Consider the following 20,112-nt stretch of genomic DNA (forward strand, 5'->3'; position numbering starts at 1 on the left):
TTCAAAAAGAAAGAGACACGTGACTGTCCACTAGTTACAAAGCACTGTGTATTGAAGAGTGGAAAAGAGTTGAGACATGGCATGTTCTCTGTTGGTGTGACGGCGCTTTGTGGGCAGGGGCCGGTAGGACCTCAGACAGCAGATGACCATGTAAGGTAACTTGGAGAATCTCTTTTGTTTTATTTTATTGTTCCAGTCTCTCTGCTTACTGTCGGGGAATTGGGAATGTCTCCCGCTGCAGCCATGGCCCAGATCACGAGATTAGTCTCCTGCCTTTACTAGGGGTGCAAGCTACAAACCACTTTGGGGCTTTGCATTGTGAGAATTTTAGGTCAATGCCATAGAAATACCTATTTTTGTATTTTCAATTCAAAGTTTTATCAGTGATGAGAGATTTGTTGACTGTAGTCTTCATCAGCTTAATCATAAATACACAAATTAAAATTGTCTTTTTGGGGCACTTGGGTGGCTCACTCGGTTAAGGTCATGATCCCAGGGTCCTGGGATCAATCCCCTCATTAGGCTCCCTGCTCTGCTTCTGCAGAGTCTGCTTCTCCCTCTTCCCCTGCCCCTCCCTTGCTTTGTGCACGCTGTCTCTTTTGCTCTCAAATAAATTAAATTCTTAAAAAAAAATGAAAAAAATAAAATTACCTTTTTATTGTGGTTCCCATCAAAGTAGTTTCCGACTTTGAATCATAATTATAGTAAAGAGATTTAGCAACAAAGTTTTTCCCAGTGTTTACCATGTGCTAAGGACTTTTGTTTTTCTTATGTAACTATATATGTGCATATATGGGCGTATATTGATTATATATGTGTGTGGGTGCATATATATATTTTTTACATATAAAGTAACTCTCATTTCCTGCTTCACAATATAGGTACTAGTCTCTCCACCTCATAGGTGTGTGATTAGGTAACTTGGTTAAGATCGCACAGAGAGTAAGGCAGAGCCAGCTGTTATAGCCCAAATAGTCTGGCGGCAGAGCCGGAGCTCTTAACCCCTTTACATCTGTTTTGAAGGTACATCTCCCTGCGTTTGTGTTTTTAAATATGTGAAGGTACAGTGTACTAGGAGTTTTATAAATTAAAAAATCTTACAAGAAGCAAAGAGAATTTATAGTCCAGTTTGTCTTGAGTATGAATCCTTTTGTTCCATGTATGTAATCCCTTTGGAAGATCTACTTCAAGCATTCTGTGTTTCAGCTTTTCCATAGTTTTATCTTTTATCTCTTTAAATCTCTAAATGTACCTTGGATTGCTGTTTCTCCTACTTACATCTGGGTTTTAAGCCCTTAGCTTAAGACTTTGCTTCAGGATTTTTTTGATTTCAGTCACCTCTCTGGCTTTGGAAAATATGGGAGCTAGTCTTCTGGAACTTAAAGCTAATAACCCAGTGTCTCTTTCATCTTTGTGCTGTAGGATATTTTCAGTGTTTTTATTGTCCTGTTTCTGTTCCCTCCCTTGTATGTATCTGGATGGCATCTTAACCCATTGAGCTACCTAGGCGCCCCTCTGGATGGCATCTTGATCTAATCCTGCACGTCCATCACAGTCGCCACTGGCCACATGTGGCTAGTTAAATTTAAATTAATCAAAATAAAAATGTGTTCCTTAGTGACACGTGCCCCATTTGAAGTGTTCGGTAGGCACACGTGTGTCTGGTGGCGCCCATGTCAACAGTGCAGGTGCAGCGCATTTCTGTCATCACAGGAAGGTGTGTTGAATCGAGCTAGTTCAGTCCAGTCACTTTATTGATAGGGAAGCTGAGGTCTAAGAATTGGGTAATTTGAGTTTTCTTTATTGGTTGTTACTCATTAAACTGATTATTGGCAGAGCTGGGTCTGGAACTCAGGTTGTCTGGTTCCCAATTCTGTGTTCTTTCCACACTGCACCCCCCCAAAGTTTTTGATTTTTATATTCAGAAAATACTGGATAATTCAGGGCTGTGGGAAAATAAGAAATTCATTAGTATTTAGGGCCTGGAGTTAATAGTCCTTTAATTTTAACTCTCTCCTTGAACATATAAAATTATTTTCATTTTAGTTCATCTAGAGAATCTTCAGGACATACATGTTTTACAGTGTCTGAAAAACCCGTTTTATTCGGTGATGTGTTTCTGCCTTGGTTTTCTCATTTATAAAAACAGTGACCATTTAGCTAGGGATTGTGAGATAGAAGAATGACAGCGTGCCATTGGATTCTCATAGTTCATGGTCCCATGGTGAGGACAGATGGATCCATGTGGCTCTTTCCAGATAAGTCATCAGGAGGTCTGCTGTTGAGATACAGTGTCTCTAAAAGTGTAAGGATTGGGTGAAGGCTGTTGTAATGGTCACCTGGAAGAGTATTTTTATAGGTATTGGCACTCGAGCTAAGCTTTTGGAGGGCCAGATAGGATTTAGAGAAAGGTGTTGCAGGTAGTGGAAAGGAAAGGTATGGAGGGGAGAGGATTCAGATTTGGTTTCTGAATGGAGTGCAGATGGGATGACTCCTGAGGGCTTAGGTGACAAAGGGAAGCAGGAGGGGGACAACTTCTAGAGGTCTTCTCACTGTGTCGAAGAGTGTGGACATTACATTGAGTGGAAAGAGAAAACATCAAGGGTTTTTAAGTAGAGGAGAGTCATGATCATATCTAGATTTTAGGGTTTGAAGTAGATAATTCCCATGACAGCTTTTGGGGGGGCAACAGGTGCAGGGAGCTTTGAGGTCATTGCAATGGGGCCATCGCTAAGGACAGTGGGAATGGGAATACGAGAGAGGCAATGATGTTTGTGATGTAGATCAAAGCTGCTTGGAGAATTGGGATGGGAGAGAAGCAGTGACATTCTCAGGCTCTCGGCTTGAGCAGCTGGAAGGGTGGGCTTGTCCTTGCATGAGGGGAGAAGAGGAGAAAGTGTGGGAAGACGTGCATTCGTGTCCACAAGCAGTTAGAAGTGCGGTGTGTCTCAGAGTAAAGGCACTTATTTATTTATCTATCTATTTATAAAAAGATTTTATTTATTTATTTGAAAGAGAGACACAGAGAGGGAACACAAGCAAAGGGGAGTGGGAGAGGGAGAAGCAGGCTTCCCGCCGAGCAGAGAGTCCAATGCGGGGCTCGATCCCAGGACCCTGGGATCATGACCTGAGCCGAAGGCAGATGCTTAAGGACTGAGCCACCCAGCGCCCCTAAAGGTGCTAATTTAGATGTGATTGGAGCTAGGTGGTCCATAGGAGTAAGTGAGATATGAATGAGATACTAGACGTAGAGGTAGATGGGAAATAAAACCTTGGGGACAAGAGTCCATGGAGAAAGAGGTGACTGAGGATAAGAAGAAAGTCAGTAGAGTTCAGTCTCAGAGTATTCAGCAGAGGAGAGGATTTGAGTTCTGTGTTCGGCCTGTTTGCTTTAAGTTCTGTAGGCTGTCTGTGGCTATGGTGACCCCCTAGTAGTGACAATTAAAATGTCCTCCCAGGGGCAGAATTGTCACTCGTTGATGACTACTATTCTACTTTATAGTTTCTTCTTGCTCATAATATTAATTTCTTTGTGGCCCCTGTGTGCTCTTCCTTTATGCCTTTTTAGCTTTCACACCCACCACCGCTGTGGTTCCCAGTCCTAATCCATAAGACAAACCCTGATCCGGCTTAAGTGCCATCATTCCTCTTTGTGAACATTTTTGTGCCGGGAACACTCTGTGGTTGCTGATCTGCTAATGGATTGACTGCCTGTGACTCAGGAACTTGCTTCTAGCCCAGTCAGCTGTGGTTGTGGGTGGAAGGGTAGTAGTCATGTCTGCTTCTTTAGGTTATGTCCTGGGATCATGAACTGAGCCCAAGGCAGACACTTAACTGACTGAGCCACCTAGGTGTTCTGTTTGTTTGTTTGTTTTTTAGGATTATTTATTTATTTGACAGAGCACAAGCAGGGTGAGTGCAGGCAAAGGGGGAAGGAGAAGCAGGCTCCCAGCAGAGCAGGTTTAGCCCGATGTGGGGCTCAATCCCAGGACCCCGGGGATCATGACCTGAGCCGAAGGCAGTTGCTTAACCAACTGAGCCACCCAGGCGCTGTCCCTGGTTTGTTTTTTGACTTAATGTCTGCCTTCCCCATCTGGAGTCCTGTGTTGTCCACAAACTTTAATCTGGTCCAGCTTCACTCATACTAATTTCCCTCTCTTTGATGTTATAGGTCCCAGACAGACCTTAGTGTGCTGTGTTCTGTTCTCTTGTCTTTCTGGCTATTTCATGCAGGTATATTTTTTTCTGGGATAAATTCTTTCTGATATTTTGTATTCCTGTATTACATAGTGTTGGATATACAGGTCTCATTCAATAAATACTGATTATATTAATGTAATATATATATATATTATATTATATATTATATAATATAATATATATTAATTAATAAGTAACTATTAATACATTCAATAAATACTGATTACTCTCAATGACATATTAGAATCAATTATATCCATTTTTTAATAAAGATTTTAAAATTTATTTTAGAGAGAGTGAGCAGGTGGTAGGGAGGGCAGAGGGAGAGGGAAGGGGAGAGAGAAACTCAAGCCGACTCCGCCATGAGCACTGAGCCCAATGTGGGACTGGATCTCACAGCCCTGAGATCATGACCTGAGCCCAAACCAAGAGTTGGATGCTCGACTAACTGGCACCCAGGTGCCCAAGAATCAATTATATTTTGTTAGCAGAAATACCACTAATAGAATAAGTTTCCATATAGCAAAGTGATCAACTTGTGCCATTTTTCTTCCATAAATTTAATCAACAGTCAAATAAGAATGGGTAGGCATTTAAGGAGCCTCTCACATTCATGATGGTAAGATTCGATATAAGGGGGCATCTGGATGGCTCAGTCGGTTAAGTGTCTGCCTTTGGCTCAGGTCATGATCCCAGGGTCTGGGATTGAGCCCCATGTTGGGCTCCCTGCTCAGCGGGAAGCCTGCTTCTCCCTCTGCCCATCACCCTGCTTGTGCTCTCTCTCTCACTCTCTCTCAAAGAAATAAATCTTTTAAAAAAAATTGACGTTTAGAAGAGAGCCATATGGATTATAACTTTTTGTCCTTAGTTAAGATGGATTTAGCCATAAATCAGTGTTTAGCAAGAAAAGAGATTTGGTATAAATACAACCAGTAGATATTTTGATCCAAGTCAAAAATACAAATAAGGAAAAGAGGAAATTTGTCTTTGTCCTTTCAGGTTGCTGTAATGAATACCCATAGACTAGGTAGCTTATAAACAACAGAAATTTATTTCTCTTCCTTCTGGAGACTGAGGTCAGGGTACCAGCACAACTGGGTTCTGTGGAGACCCTCTCCCAGGTTACAGACCATTGACTTCTTGTTTCCTCACGTGGAAAGAGGGAGAGAGTCTCTGGGGTCACTTTTATAAGGGCTCCACCGTCATGACCTTAATCTCCTCCCAGAGGAGAGGCCTCCTCCCGGAGGCCCCACCTCCTAATAAGAGGGTGGTGCTTAAATTTCATCATAGGAATTTTAGTGGGGCACAGATACTCAGTCCATAACAAAATTAAATAAACCAAGGATATTTGTTTTGTCTCCCGAGTGCTTATGGTTACCTCTTCTTAAAGGGTTCTGAGAATCAAATGAGAAAATGTCTCTGTAAGTAGTTGGAGGACTCCGAAGCACTCACATCTCGTTTGTGTGGTTGGCTGTCATTCAGGTGTAGAACGCTGTGTGTGACCTGAGTTGGTCTCGTTAATGCAGTGTGTCTGGCTCATTGTAAGCAGGCAGTATGTACCGAGAGAATAAATGAGGATGTTTGAGTGGGAGTGAGAGCACATTTAGTGGAAGGTCCGTGTGTCACCCTTGTCACTTTGAGGCTTTAGCTCTTGCATCTTTCAGGTTTGTGTTGCATTTGCTAATGAAGTTTGATCTAAGTATTTGAGTTACAAGTACCTGGTCCCTGTTCCTTATAAATGGTGCCCATAACAGGAGGTCGTCTGAACATTTACTGAAAGTTCCTCTCTGTGAATGATTCTGTTAATGGGCAGGTCATCAGGATTTACTTTTTATGAGCACTGGATGTAATTCGTTGCTGTAAACATTTCAGTAAACAGAGTGCGTGGTCGCTCCTGTAATTCTTGACTGTGGATATTCCCAGGAGAGCGGAACTAAGATACCTGTTACAGATGCTGCGCGCCACCGTTTTGGCAGTTCTCACAAATATGATAGAATAAAAAGAGAGAAGAGGAACTCAAATAGGGAAAGGACAGCTCTCATTCTCATTTTCAAATGTTTGGTTGGCCATAAACACCATGGGAGTGGCAGGCGTGGTCTCAGTCTTGTTCACCTTTGCATCTAGTGCCTGGCATAAAGTTGACATTCAGTAAATATTTATTGAAGGAATAAATAATGGAGAATCTAGGCTTTCTTGGATTCTCTAGCTCACAGTTGAAAAGCCATTGGAGTTAACAAGAGTTTAGCAAGATTGCGGTAGAACTGGTAGAATGTATCTGGCTTTTTGCCTTAGGATAAAGCGTACAGCCCTGGTCCCTTTGTAACACAACATGCTTTGATTTCTACAGATATCAGTGTGTGGGGTTCAGTCTATTCATTTAGGTTGCGAAAGCCATTTTGTTCTTTTTTTAAAATTTGTTCTATTCCCTTTTCTTTCCGCAGTTCTAATTGTGGAGTGGTAAACATATACAATCAGGATTCTTGTCTCCAAGAAACAAATCCAAAGCCGATAAAAGCCATAATGAACTTGGTTACAGGTGTTACTTCTCTGAGCTTCAATCCTACTACAGAAATCTTGGCAATTGCTTCAGAAGAAATGAAAGAAGCAGTCAGATTGGTAATCTACCTTTATCTTTAAAAAAATAAAATCATTTATAATCCTTAATTATAATTATAATCCTATAATTTAAAAAAAAATTGAAATGTACTGAAGGATATGTAGTAGCTTCCTTCCTCCCCAAAAATCTTAGAACTAAGTTGAAAACATGGGAAGATAGTAGGAAAGAAGAGTGTTGGATTATTTTAAAAAGAGTAGCTTCTTTTGATGTAGAAATGACAAGTATTGGGGCTTTTGGGGGTGTGGTTGTAGAAGTGGTGATGCACAGTAGCCCCCAAATTTGCCTTAAGGAATTTGTTTACGGCAAGCACTTTATTTTTCTACAGTTTCCTTTCCTAATCCCTGCCTTTTTTAAGGCCTGCTGTCATAATGGAGGAGGGGAGGCAGTTCTTAGATTTTGAACATAAATTGAGCTTGAAAGCTGACTGTGTAAGCAGATTACACTTTAAACGGCTAGCTCGTACTTGTGCGTTTGCCTCCCTGCCAGTGGTCCCCAGGACCTCCCCCAGGTTTGTTGATTTCCTAGGGCTCAACAGGATTCAGTGTATGGTCTCGTTCGTGGCTGAGAGTTACTCCAGGGAAAGCATGTGCAGTAGAATCAGCCAAGGGAAGGTACAGGGGGCAAAGTCTGGAGGAGACCAGGCACCGGCTTCCAAGGGACCCCTCCTAGTGGAGTCACAAAGGCCATGTCTCATTCCTCCAGAAAGTTGTGACCACGTGGGTGGAGTGTGTTCTGTCAGGCAGGCCCTCATTAGGGGCTGTGCTCAAGGTCTTTATTGGCGGTTGATCATGGAGCTACCCTCCGCCTCACATGCACCAAAATTCTGGGCTCCTTGAAGTAAAGGCAGGTGTTCAGCGGAAACCACATTGTACAAATCCTTCAGGCCTGGTGAGCCATCCTTATCCATTAGGGAAAGTGTCACATCAGTGCAGAGAACTGTTTCCCAGTTAAGTTGCCAAACGTGATCGAAGGGCCACCCTTGCAGCTAGGCCTTTCTGAGGATAGCAGCCTCAGGTCTGTCTGAACTCCTTTCTGCCCAACCTCAGAGCCCAGCTGACACGTCCCTGCATCTCTGAAGCTTCCTTTGCTGTAGGCAGAACCAGTTTCTTCGTTATTGAACCGTTCTTTGCCGCAGACACCAGGTACCCGCATGGCCCAGAGCTCTGAATGGTGGTACTGCCTGTGGCGGTATTACGCGTATGCCGCCAGACTGTAAGCACCCTACAGACACTCTAACCTTTATCTCGTTCACTTGCCAGAGGGTCTTGCATACTTTATTAGCTTCGTGTGATAGTGTATAGTTCACAAAGATTCACAAAGAGGTCTTCAAAAAAATTGTGCACCAAGTAACAGTCCTCCGAGGATTAACTCACCCAGGGTCAACAGCCAGTAAAGGGCATGTGCTTCTAGGTTCTCCATTCTTCCTGGGACATCTGTGGTTTTCTAGCTGAATTCCTGTGCTCCCAGAAGGTGTACAGAACTTCAGATGGCAGATGGCACAAAGGAGGAGGTGAGGTCCTACCTGTAGCACACCGAGCAGCTTCGCTGTTGTCCGTGGTGTCCGTTGGCATTCTCCATAAGCTTTTCTTGGAGGGAAGAAGGATTCTGTTGGAAAGAGTGGGAAGTACAGTACTGTGTTTCATTGCCTTTGTGCTGAATGAGTCCTTTGATGAATGAGAAGGTTCTAATTCAAGTCAGTTTTAAAATCCCCATTCCTCTAATGGGAGTAGTGGACTAGCACACATTAACCTTTTATCATTTTAATGGTAGTAAATTGTTTTAGAAAACCATGGGATCCACCTCCTGTTGACATAATGCATTTTGCAAGACACGTAGTAGTTAGTTCTGCCTCGTTTGCTTCAGTGATCACGGCAGCATTTATGGTTTTTTTACTGTGGCAAAGTCACACAAGGAATTCATTAGTAACAGCCAAATCCCATTTTTTAAATGGTAGTCAACCATAATATCTAATGGAAAGAGACCAGGCATGGCAGGCTCAGAATGCCTCAGTGAAACAGCCTTAGTGTCATTAAATGCAGTCTCTCAGAATGATCCAAACAGCTCTGTTATCCCAGCACAAAGCAGTGAATGTAAATCCGAGCCGTTGCACCAGTAAGAGACACAGAAGTTAAATTGTTACTGCATCTACAGTCTTTGATGTAGTAGGAAGTTGTGGAACTTCTTACCCATTAAATAAGGGTGAGTGAGCTTTTTACTTGTTGAATTTTGATACCTGGGCCCTTAAATGTAATGACAGATACGGTGTTGGAGGGAAAGGGAACTTTCTGAGATAAAGAAGTTAGGTTTTTATGGTTTTTTTCCCTTTCTTTTAAAGATTTATTTATTTTAGAGCACGCCCATAAGCACAGGGCAGGGGTTGGGGGGTACGGGCAGAGGGAGGGAGAGACTCGATCCCACAACCCTGGTATCATGACCTGACCTGAAATTAGGAGTTGGCCTTTTAATCGATGAGCCATCGAAGAGCCCGTGGGTTTTTGTTTAATTAACAATTCAATAATAGCTTTTAATACAAAGGCCATAAAGAGAATTTCCTCTCAGCAGGTGGGTGGGAGTTTGTCTGAGGGAAGAAGTGCTGATTCAGGGGGAGACTCCACTGGGGAGCTTCAGAAATAGATACAGCTGGGTCTCTTGGGAGACCATTGTAATCATGTTTTTGCTCTTGATATTCAAATCTAGAGGAGGTAAAATGTAAAAATAAGTTGTTGATGAGGTGGGGTTTCTCCATGAGAAGGAGCACACTGGCCTGCTGTGTACGGTTGTGTAAGTTGTGAGGAGACACCATTTATATCACATACTTTATTAAGTGTGTATATTTACCACAGTATTTCTGATACTCTCTTCTGTTCATTTGGCTACAAAAATAACACCGTGACCTTCTGGTAAAAATGGGCTTTAAAAAATTGAAATGTGTTTCTTGCCCCAATTTTTCCCTCACATTGAGCTCCCTAGTTGTAATAAGCAGTTGACCCAACTATGAGGTTACATGAATCCAAATTAGGAGACTGTTTTTTCTAATTTAGTTTAGAAAATAAAGGGCGTGGTTTAATATAATTATCTTTAGGAAGTCGTTCAAGTGGAAAGGTGGTTCTGGTTTGTTTTGTTTTGGAAGAGTCAGAAAAGCGGCTTCCAAGACTTCAAAGTCACGCCAGCAAAGTTAAGGAGCAAATATCTGGGGCATAGTGTACAAGTACCAGGTGACATATAGGGAGGAAGCAAAAGTTGGACATAGGACAGTCCTCTTGTTGGCACTTGTAGGAAATGGTGATTTCCTGATTGTCTGTTCCCATGAGGCCTCGGATCACCTGTTCAAAGTTGGCCCATGGTTGGAGAATGCAAATTTCCGCTAGCCTAAGCAAAACACAGTTGAGAAGCCAACCACTTACCAAATTCATATAATTTCCACATTGCCAAACTAAGTGTAAATAAATTCTGCAATATTTATATTGTGGCTTCTTTCCTAAAATAACTACTCTGCTTTATTAAGTACTTCTTCTTTTTTCTTAATGAATTTTTCAAGGAACCTTTATAGAGAGTGGTTTTTAAGAAGTTTAAAAGTGAAGATCAAGGGTGCCTGGGTGGCTCAGTGGGTTAAGCCTCTGCCTCTGCTCAGGTCATGATCTCAGGGTCCTGGGATCGAGTCCCACATCGGGCTCTCTGCTCAGCAGGGAGCCTGCTTCCCCCTCTTCTCTCTCTCTGCCTGCCTCTCTGCCTACTTGTGATCTCTGTCAAATAAATAAGTAAAATCTTTAAAAAAAAAAAAAAAGTGAAGATCAAGTCTAGGTACTGCCAACTCCGTGGCTTTAATGGGTCTAGACAGTTCTTGTTAGTACTGATGCCTCTGCCTTGATGCCATGCCGCGCAGGAAGAACCTGCTTTCTGGGAAAGTCGAGAATAATTGAGATGGCTTGGAGATTCACTGTACGCTGTACTTTCTTGATGAAAGGCTCAGTAGGTCTCTTCCAGAAGGAAGAGGGCCTAATGAGTAATCAAAACCTGTTTACTAGGTGTGTATATCACTGGGTTTTACCCAGGGTTGGTCTGTGAAAATCACCTTGGTTGGATGTCTTAAAGCCTCATCTTAAAGTGTGGCGGGTGACAGACCACCAGGGTGAACAGCTGGGTGATAGCTGTCCGTGCGTGCTGGAACACGAAGGGGCTGTGTTTTTTTTTGTTTGTCTTGTTTTGTTTTGTTTTAAAGATTTTATTTATTTATTTGACAAACAGAGATCACAAGTAGGCAGAGAGGCAGGCAGAGAGTGAGGAGGAAGCAGGCTTCCTGCTGAGCAGAGAGCCTGATGTGGGGCTCGATCCTAGGACCCTAGGATCATGACCTGAGCCCAAGGCAGAGGCTTGACCCACTGAGTCACCCAGGCGCCCCAGGGGCTGTGTTTTTTAGAAGACGTGGAGGGTATTTGAAAGCTAGAGTTGTTGACCTTCCACTCTCCTTCAGGTGACTGTTGTTGTGCCGGGATTTGGTTTATCCACAAATCGGATGAAGGCTTGTGTCAGCCATGGGCTGGGGCTCGGGCTTCTTTTCCCCAGAAGTAGACTCTCTTGGAGAAAGAAACTGTGCCTCCTCTTGTCTAGGCCTGGCCCAGAAGTCAGCTTTTGGCTCTGTTTAAATCAGAACACAGTTGCACTCGATGAACCAGGTTTTCTCATGAGTTTGTCCTTCAGAGGGGATTGGAAAAGGCAAAGAATACATAACAGAGGTTGGAAAGGGAAATTGTAGAAAGGAAATCATATGCTATTGGAATAGTAGGGTAGGCCTTTCCTGGGCCTCAGTTATGTAAAATCAGACTCTTTATAATTAAAGTATCTGTGTCCTGTGACCAAATTTTAGTATTGTTCACTGTGGTTGTTAAGTTAAAACATTAATGGGTACCGCTGTTGACTTTTTACTTGAGTGTGTTCTTTTTTTTAATTCACTCAGCAAACCACCGGAGTCTCGTAGAACACCATGCTAGACGCTAGATTAGAAGGATCAAGGAGATACTTTCTGCTCTTCCCTCCTTTCCCTCTCAGTCAATAGCACATGGAAAAGCCAATTTTAATTTCAGGACACTTTGGTTCTTTGAGATAATTGTACATCGTGTGTACTGCAATTAAAATGAACTTTTTGTTCCAGCAGAAATATAGATGAAGCCTAAAATTTAAATAAGATGAGTTCACAGTTGTGATTTTTTTTTTAAATTTTTTTATTTTTTTCAGCATAACAGTATTCATTATTTTTGCACCACACCCAGTGCTCCATGCAATCCGTGCCCTCTACAATACCCACCACCTGGTGCCCCCAACCTCCCACCCCCCACCCCTTCAAAATTCTCAGATCGTTTTTCAGAGTCCATAGTCTCTCATGGTTCACCTCCCCTTCCAATTTCCCTCAACTCCCTTCTCCTCTCCATCTCCCCTTGTCCTCCATGCTATTTGTTATGCTCCACAAATAAGTGAAACCATATGATAATTTGACTCTCTCTGCTTGACTCACAGTTGTGATTTTTAAAGCTTTGTGTTTTTTCCTACAGGTTCACCTTCCCTCCTGTACAGTATTTTCAAACTTCCCAGTCATTAAAAAGAAGACTGTTTCTCTTGTTCATACCATGGATTTTTCTCCCAGAAGTGGGTATTTTGCCTTGGGGAATGAAAAGGGCAAGGCCCTGCTCTATAGGTGCGTATTATTTATGTTTAGTCATCAGAAATACCTGTCACCTCCTGAAAATATGAAGAGATACTGCTGTTACATTCCCAGTTCTGCGTTCACATGTAGTGTATTAATTCTATAGCTTACTGATCAGCTACCTTAATTATTTAATTAATAATCAGATAAATTATTAATTGTAGCGTTTTTTTTTTTTTAAAGATTTTATTTATTTGTCAGAGAGAGAGAGAGTACACACAAGCAGGCAGAGAGGCAGGCAGAGAGAGAGGAGGAAGCAGGCTCCCCACTGAGCAAGGAGCCCGATGCGGGACTCGATCCCAGGACCCCAGGATCATGACCCGAGCCGAAGGCAGTGGCTTAACCCACTGAGCCACCCAGGCGTCCCAGTTGTAGCGTGTTTAAGTGGACTGTCTTCATTATCTAGCAAATTGTGCTTATTTATTTATTAAAAGATTTTATTTATTTATTTGGCAGACAAAGAGACAGAGAGGGAACACAAGCAGGGGGAATGGGAGAGGGAGAAGGGACCCCGATTCAGGACTTGATCCCAGGACCCTGGGATCATGGCCTGAGCCAAAGGCAGGTGCTTAACTGACTGAGCCACCCAGGCGCCCCTGAAATGTTTTTCTTTTCTTTTCTTTCTTTTTTTTTTTTCTTTTTTTTTAAAGATTTTATTTATTTATTGGACAGAGAGAGATCACAAGTAGGCAGAGAGAGAGAAAAAGGATGAAGCAGGCTCCCCGCTGAGCAGAGAGCCCGATGCGGGACTCGTTCCCAGGACCCTGAGATCATGACCTGAGCCGAAGGGAGAGGCTTAACCCACTGAGCCACCCAGGTGCCCCTGAAATGCATTTTTTTACCATAAAATGTGACTAGCAGAAAAGTTCACCTAGAGATTTATTAATTTTTTAAAAAATTTATTTATTTGAGGGGGCACCTGGGTGGCTCAGTGGGTTAAAACCTCTGCTTTCGGCTCTGGTCATGATCCCAGAGTCCTGGGATCGAGCCCTGCATTGGGCTTTCTGCTCAGCAGGGAGCCTGCTTCCACTTCTCTCTCTCTCTCTGCTTGCCTCTCTGTCTACTTGTGATCTCTGTCTGTCAAATAAATGATTAAAATCTTTAAAAAAAATTTATTTGGAAGTGGTAAGCTGTGTTTTGAGAATGTCAGTTTGAGGAAGAGTAGCCACTTCAAAAATATTGCCACTTTGTTGGTGATTTCTGTTTAGATTAACCTTTGCTGATTTGACAATTCACTATTTACTCCACTAGATTTAAGTGATTTTTTGTTTGTTTGTTTTCGGAAAGAGGTGCTGCTTTCCCTGCTTCCCTGCCAGCTGTAGGCTGTAAATAAGGGTGTCAGCCACAGAGATGTCTAAAAGTTATGCTCTGCCCAGGTTCTTTTCTGCACTCAGCATGCTTGGCTATAAAGCAGGAACAAACAAACCCTAGTTGCACGGTTGCTAGAAGATACAGGTGACGAGGCGGCTCTTCCCGGGGAGCTGACGAGCTGGGAGCCTGTGACTTCACTCAGAGCACTTGTCCTTGCTCCCTTGTGTTGGTGGTGAATGCTGCGTAGGACCCTGTGTTTATGTTTGTATCAGAGAAAGGCCTGCTTTCAAAATACTGAAATCTGGTGTGAAGAGAAGGAGGATTATAAATTGGTTTTGAGGAGATAATTGTGAAGAGAGGATATAGCAAACAGTAATATGGTCTCAAGCTCTACTTTGAAAGGAAAATGGGATACACTGGGAAATTGATATATCCCATCATTCTCAGTCCCAATCATTTTTGGAGTGATTCTTTCAGTTCAGGTTTTATAAAAAGAATGCAGGTTCCTACTATGCCTAGAAATTCTCTCCCAAAGCTTTGGTTTTATTATAATTGAATCTTCTTTCCTCTAAGTTTAAGCACCAGAGGCCATTAGAGTTTTCTCGAGAGCATTGCTGTCTGGTGAGACTATTTCTAGCAAGTGGCTTGGACTGACACGTCTGCTGGGTATGACTGAGCAGGTATTTCATACAGTCCATTTGATGCTTTGCGGTAAGCTTAATGCTTTTACTGAAATCTGAGGAATTAGCTTTAGGATCCTTCAGGATGTCAGGTTGAGAAGTCTTAACCTAGCTGCCCCGTGAGAATGATTATGATTACATTTTTTTCCCCCCCAAAATCTTCCTAACGTCATTTTCATTGACAGTACTCTGGGTAATCATTTCAGAGTTATTTAGATAATTTGTCTTTTACTTTTTCAGGTTGCACCATTACTCAGAATTCTGAAGAGAATATTTGAAGTAAGAAAATCCTTTTTTATGGATTCTTCAGGTTTTAGGGTTCACACCTCTTGCTGTCATTTGGCAGAGGGACCACATTGTCTGGTCTTTGTTTCTTTGCCGCTGGGTTGCTGTATCTTCGGGTAGGGGAGTAGGGTGGAAGTAGATCAGGAAGAGCCCAGTTGGACCTGAACCTTCCTTGGGCATTTTTATTCCAAATCACAACAGTCTGGATCTGTTTTTCTGAGGTCTGATCTCTAGTATGGTGTTCAGTAATGGTCATCAGAATTGTTATTACTGAACATTTAATCCACAAAGGATAGACATAATCACAAGAGAGATATCTTCAGATATAATTATAGCTTCCATGAGCTCAAAACCCCTTATTTTGTATGTTTCTTGAGAGATTAAAAGTAGCCTGCCCCGTGGCTAGTTAATGGTAGCTTGTCACAGAGCTAGTTAATGGCTGGTCATTAGTATTGCTGCCCAGTATTTAAAACAGTGGGACATGCTTCCCTTTCCGTGGCTTGATCTTTGACTCGGAGATGTGGTAGTTCTGAGGTTGAGCTTTGCAGTTGGCCTATTCGTCTCTTTTCTGAAATTCGTAAACGTTTTCTACAGATTGAGGAGACTCTGGGAGCGATACAGGGTTAATTGTTGAGCCAAACCACATTAGCCAAGAGGGGAAAGCAGCCTAGCTGTCCTGCTTCCCCAGTTACACAGCCTGCACGTACATTTGTGGGTGACCAGCAGCCGTAAATCAAGTGTGTAATTTCTTCTGTTCTTTTCTCAGATCCAGTTGAGCCACAAGAGAAACCTGTCTCAGTATATCTTCTCAGAAGCTTTCTGAATGTGTGATAACATATGTATAATGATGTATCGAGCCAGCTGTGCTTATTTAAGTCAACAGAGGTGTCTTATAAACAAAGAGCAACTTTTGTTTGAAAATAAATGTATGTTCTTTCCTTCCCTCCTACACACAAACACACTGTCTTGGATGCGTTTCTTTTCAGACTGAACATGAGAGATTGGAAACACCTGTCTGTAGCCAGAAATAATAGAGACAGATATTCTTCTGTTTCACAGTTTACCCTAATTGCCATTTCCCCCTTTCCCAGTAGAGAGCTCTCCGTGTTTCACGGTATTTCAGGGTATCAGCTAACAACCTCTGTTGAGCCAGTAAGGTCATTTGGCTTCATGTGAGAGCAGTGAGAAGACTGCATGGAATGAATTTTGAACTTCCAGGTTTTCTTGAAATGGTGATAATGGAAATGAGAAGATTCTTCTGGGCGTTTTACTTCAAATGGTTGTCACTGGTGTTTGTTGGAGAGGGGTCCCATGAAATCCTGGCACATGTGTCCTACTGATTTCCTGGAAATATTTAGTATATCAATTTAAATGTTCCAGTTAATTTAGGTTCTGGGGTTGGCAGTTTGGTTGCACAATTCGGCTGTAGTATAACCTTGCTTTGAACTGATATTAGACCATGTATTTAAGGAGTATTAGTTGTGAAAAGTATTAAGTAGGGCTACAAACCTTCACCCCATCTCCTTGCAAACACCTGGGAAAGTCAAGTTAGAGGAGGAATTTTTTCCATTGACAAAGAATGGCTCTGACTCTGCCCAAAGAAGTAATGGATCTTAGTTAACTATATTCAAACAAACAGCTCAGGGAAGGGCATCTTCTGCATCTTCAAGGCCTTTCCAGATCCGCTGGCGATGACCTAGAGCAGCCCTAGATGGTGTGTTATGGAGTGACAGGATCTTTCTGAAAGGACGTTTTCTATTAAGGTGGGCTATTGTGTTGTAGAGGCCCTCCCCAATCCCCTCTTCTTGGCAACAACTTCATAGTAAATATTGGTGCTAAAAATTTCAATCCTGAAACCAGTGGACTTGTCAGTGTTACTCCTCTCGAGAAGTGCTAGAGGGCAGCATTGGACTGTGCGTGTGCCAAGGCAAGGCTCTCTATAAGCTGTTTACCATACTTTGTGTTTAACTTGAGCTACATCATTGTTTATTTCAGATGTGGACACCAAGCCTTATATGTGCTTATTCTGCATACGATTTTCAGTTCCTAAGAGTGTAAAGATTTACAGGAATTTATCATTCTAGAGATGATGGAAGTCGGAGTTGAAATCTTAACTACTTTTTAATGCCTCTAGATCATTTTTACACTCTCCTAGGGGCAGAGCAAAGAATCCCCAGTTCTAATCTCTAAGATAGATAAATGTGCTCTTTGTTCTCCAGACATATGCCACTGAACCTGCATCTTGTCTTTTAATGTTTATATACCCTCGATGGGAGTTGGGAATTTGATTCAGGCTCTCATCGTTTCTTGTTGTTGGTGCCAGGCTAAGTCCTCGAGGAGATGAGAGCCACCGTCATGATCTCATTTACACATTTCGCTGTTGACACTTGCTACAATAGCATGGATGTGGCTTCTGTGTGTTCGGGGGCAGACGTTTTGAGTTTTGGGGTGATATGTTGCCATCCAGAGCCTCACAGGACGTGCTCGCTTTATCTGGAGTGATGATGAGTTGAGATCTTTGGTGTATCCTACTCTCTCCCCTAGCCCCACTAATGGTCGGTGAACTAAAGAATTATTAGTCTATTGAAATCATTGCTGTTGTTTGAACAAATCAAGGTGAGAAGTCTTAGCAGGTGCTAAGCGTGCATGTATGGGTCTCTGGTGAGGATAATGGGGCCCTTTTCAAGTCTGCACAGAATGTGTGGCCCACCGGAGGGCTTGTAGCCAGCATCTCTGCGCTTCAGCCAGCGGATGGGATGGGAGCAAGCAAATGCTCGTGAAGGGAAGCGCTTGCCACACTTGTAATCAGCTCCCGATTGGCTACTTGGCCTCCCATGTACATCTCCAAAATCATCACAAATTACATGAGACACAAGCATCGTCTATTCCTTTATGAGGAAATGGGGGCTGGGACAAGAGGTGTGGGGAGAAGGTAGAACGTGGGGTGGGAACAGCGTTTTGGAGCCCCTGGTACTGTACTTTTGCTGATGTCAGTATATACATGTAATCTCATGAAATTCACATTGTTCCTCTTAAGGAAAGTGATAACTTTTTTTTTTAATAGTCACAACTTTTTTTCTTTAGGTTTTATTCATTTATTTTAGTGCTTGAGCAGGGGGCGAGGCAGAAGGAGAGGGAGAGAGAATCTCAAGCACACTCCCCGCTGAGCCCAGAGCCTGACACAGGGCTCGATCTCAACGACCCTGAGATCATGACCTGAGCAGAAACCAAGAGTCCTATGCTTAATCTACTGAGCCACCGAGGCACCCCGATACTCCCTTTTTATAGGGAAATAAATTGAGGTTCAGAGAGGTTGAACATCTGAGTCGCTAAAGCCATCATCCTTACATTGATCACTGATGGACAGAGCAGGGCATGCGTACTCACAGTATGTGGTGCGTGATTGTGGGAAGGAAATAGAGCTCCCGTGTTGTGCAAAATGTGTTTATACTGCAGATCATGTGGATAATCTGTAAACAGATACGTTTCTTTGGGGGGGGGGTATATACTCAAGGGTCTTCCACGAAAGGGCCATTAGTTTGGAGACCCAACCTATTGCCACAGCAAACTTGACACACCCCAGCTGAACACATTTCCACGCCCTTCCTTCCACTTCCCCAAGCTTGTTTTTGTATTCCCTTTAATGTGAACAGCTCCTCCATTAACCCAGTCACTTTTAAGCTAGGTACATGAGACTGAATTTAAACCTGAGATTTTTCTCTGTTTTCCACTATAAACCCTAGTTACCAAGCAATTTAATTTTTCTCTCAAAAGTCCTCTTTATTTTCTATCCTGCTGCTTCCCACCTCTGATCAGCTTTCATCTATTAATCCCCTGGCTGGGTGTCATTACGTCCTGCTTCACAGTTTTCAATTGGATGTTCATACTGCAGTTAGTGATTTTTTTTTTTTTTAAGATTTTATTTGTCAGCACAGGAGAGCGAGAGAGCACGAGCAGGGGGAGCAGCAGGAAGAGGTAGAAGCAGGCTCCCTGCTAAGCCAGGGGCCAATGTGGGACTCGATCCCAGGACCCTGGGATCGTGACCTGAGCCGAAGGCAACCACTTCTCCAAATGGGTCACCCCATCAGCGATTAAAAAAAAAAAAAACACATTTATTAGGAAAAACTTCAAATGTATACAAAAGGAGAGATACTAATATAAATCTCTTTGGAAGGATCACTCCGCTTAGACAATAATCAGCTCCTGGAAATCTTCATGTCCCGCCCACAAGCTCTCTCGTTATTTTGAAGCCCAGCCAAGATGTATCACTTCATCTGTAAATATTTGAGTACGTATAGAGATGTGTTTCAAAAATACAAATCTTAACACTCTCCTCTTGCTTAAAATCCTAAACAGCTCATTTCTCCCAAACCCTTTAGTTTCCCCAACTGTGGAAAAGGCGTAATAACAGACTTGCCTTCTAGAACTAGTTATCAGGCTCAGAACAGCCCCTGGCCCAGAGCGAGCTGTCAGTGAGTGTGAGGCGCCACCATTATAATCATCACGACCGCAGTCCTGTAAGAGGACACTCAAGCTCTTTCGCTTGGTAGAGAGGCCCATTATCTTGGTCTCTTCCCATCTCTCCAGCATCCTCACTTACCTTGTGCTCCAGAAATCTTGAGCTACTTGAAATTTCCTTGAATAAGCCCAGCTATTTTTCTGCCCCATACCTTTGTTCTTGCTGGTGCTTCCTCCTGGCCTTTTCTTTCTCTGCCTCTCAAACACTGTGCATCTAGCAAGATGGAGATGGACTTCTGTCACAGTACCTACACCTTTTGTTGTATTTGTTTCTTTGTTTATATGGTCTCTTTTTAAAAAACAATTTTTGTTTATTTGACAGAGCACAAACAGGGGGAACAGTCAAGGGAGAAGCAGGCTTCCTGCTGAGCAGGGAGCCCGACATGGCGCTCGATCCCAGGACCCTGTGACCATGACCTGAGCCAAAGTCAGATGCTTAACTGACTGAGCCACTCAGGCACCTCTCTTCCTTTTGATCAAAGGAGAAAATCTCTCCTAGAAGTCTCCCCGCAGACTTTCCCTCATGTTTCCTTGGCAGAATAGGGTCACAGGCTGTAGACCAATTACTATCAAAAAGGATGAATTTTCCATAAAACTGATCATGTTTCATCCCGTGGGCTGGCAGTGGGGCCTCCTGTCCCTGAGCACATAGCTATTTGCCTGTTGCTTGGGGGGACAAAAAAAGCGCTAGGCATCTGTTTGTAGGAGGACAGGGGAGTAGGGAATGACTTTCGGGAGAAAACAAACTGCTTGCCATGGGTACACGCATGCATGCTTTTTATTTTATTTTTAATTAAAAATTT

General features: G+C 42.8%; 1 protein-coding gene across 2 annotated transcripts in view; it reads left to right on the forward strand.

Moving 5' to 3' along the window:
- Window positions 1-15,748, forward strand: part of UTP18 (UTP18 small subunit processome component) — a 43,806-nt gene extending 28,058 nt beyond the window's left edge. The window contains exons 11-14 of one of the 2 annotated variants that reach the window (XM_047705925.1): window positions 6,642-6,816; window positions 12,364-12,506; window positions 14,747-14,792; window positions 15,550-15,748. In XM_047705925.1, the coding sequence (XP_047561881.1) occupies window positions 6,642-6,816; window positions 12,364-12,506; window positions 14,747-14,771 (343 nt within the window). In that variant the 3' untranslated portion in view covers window positions 14,772-14,792; window positions 15,550-15,748. The remainder of the gene's footprint in view (window positions 1-6,641; window positions 6,817-12,363; window positions 12,507-14,746; window positions 14,793-15,549) is intronic. The other variant, XM_047705924.1, reaches the window with a different exon arrangement.
- The last annotated feature ends 4,364 nt before the right edge of the window (window positions 15,749-20,112 follow it).

This window comes from Lutra lutra, chromosome 16 (genome assembly GCF_902655055.1).
Source record: "Lutra lutra chromosome 16, mLutLut1.2, whole genome shotgun sequence".
NCBI classification, from domain to species: domain Eukaryota; kingdom Metazoa; phylum Chordata; class Mammalia; order Carnivora; family Mustelidae; genus Lutra; species Lutra lutra.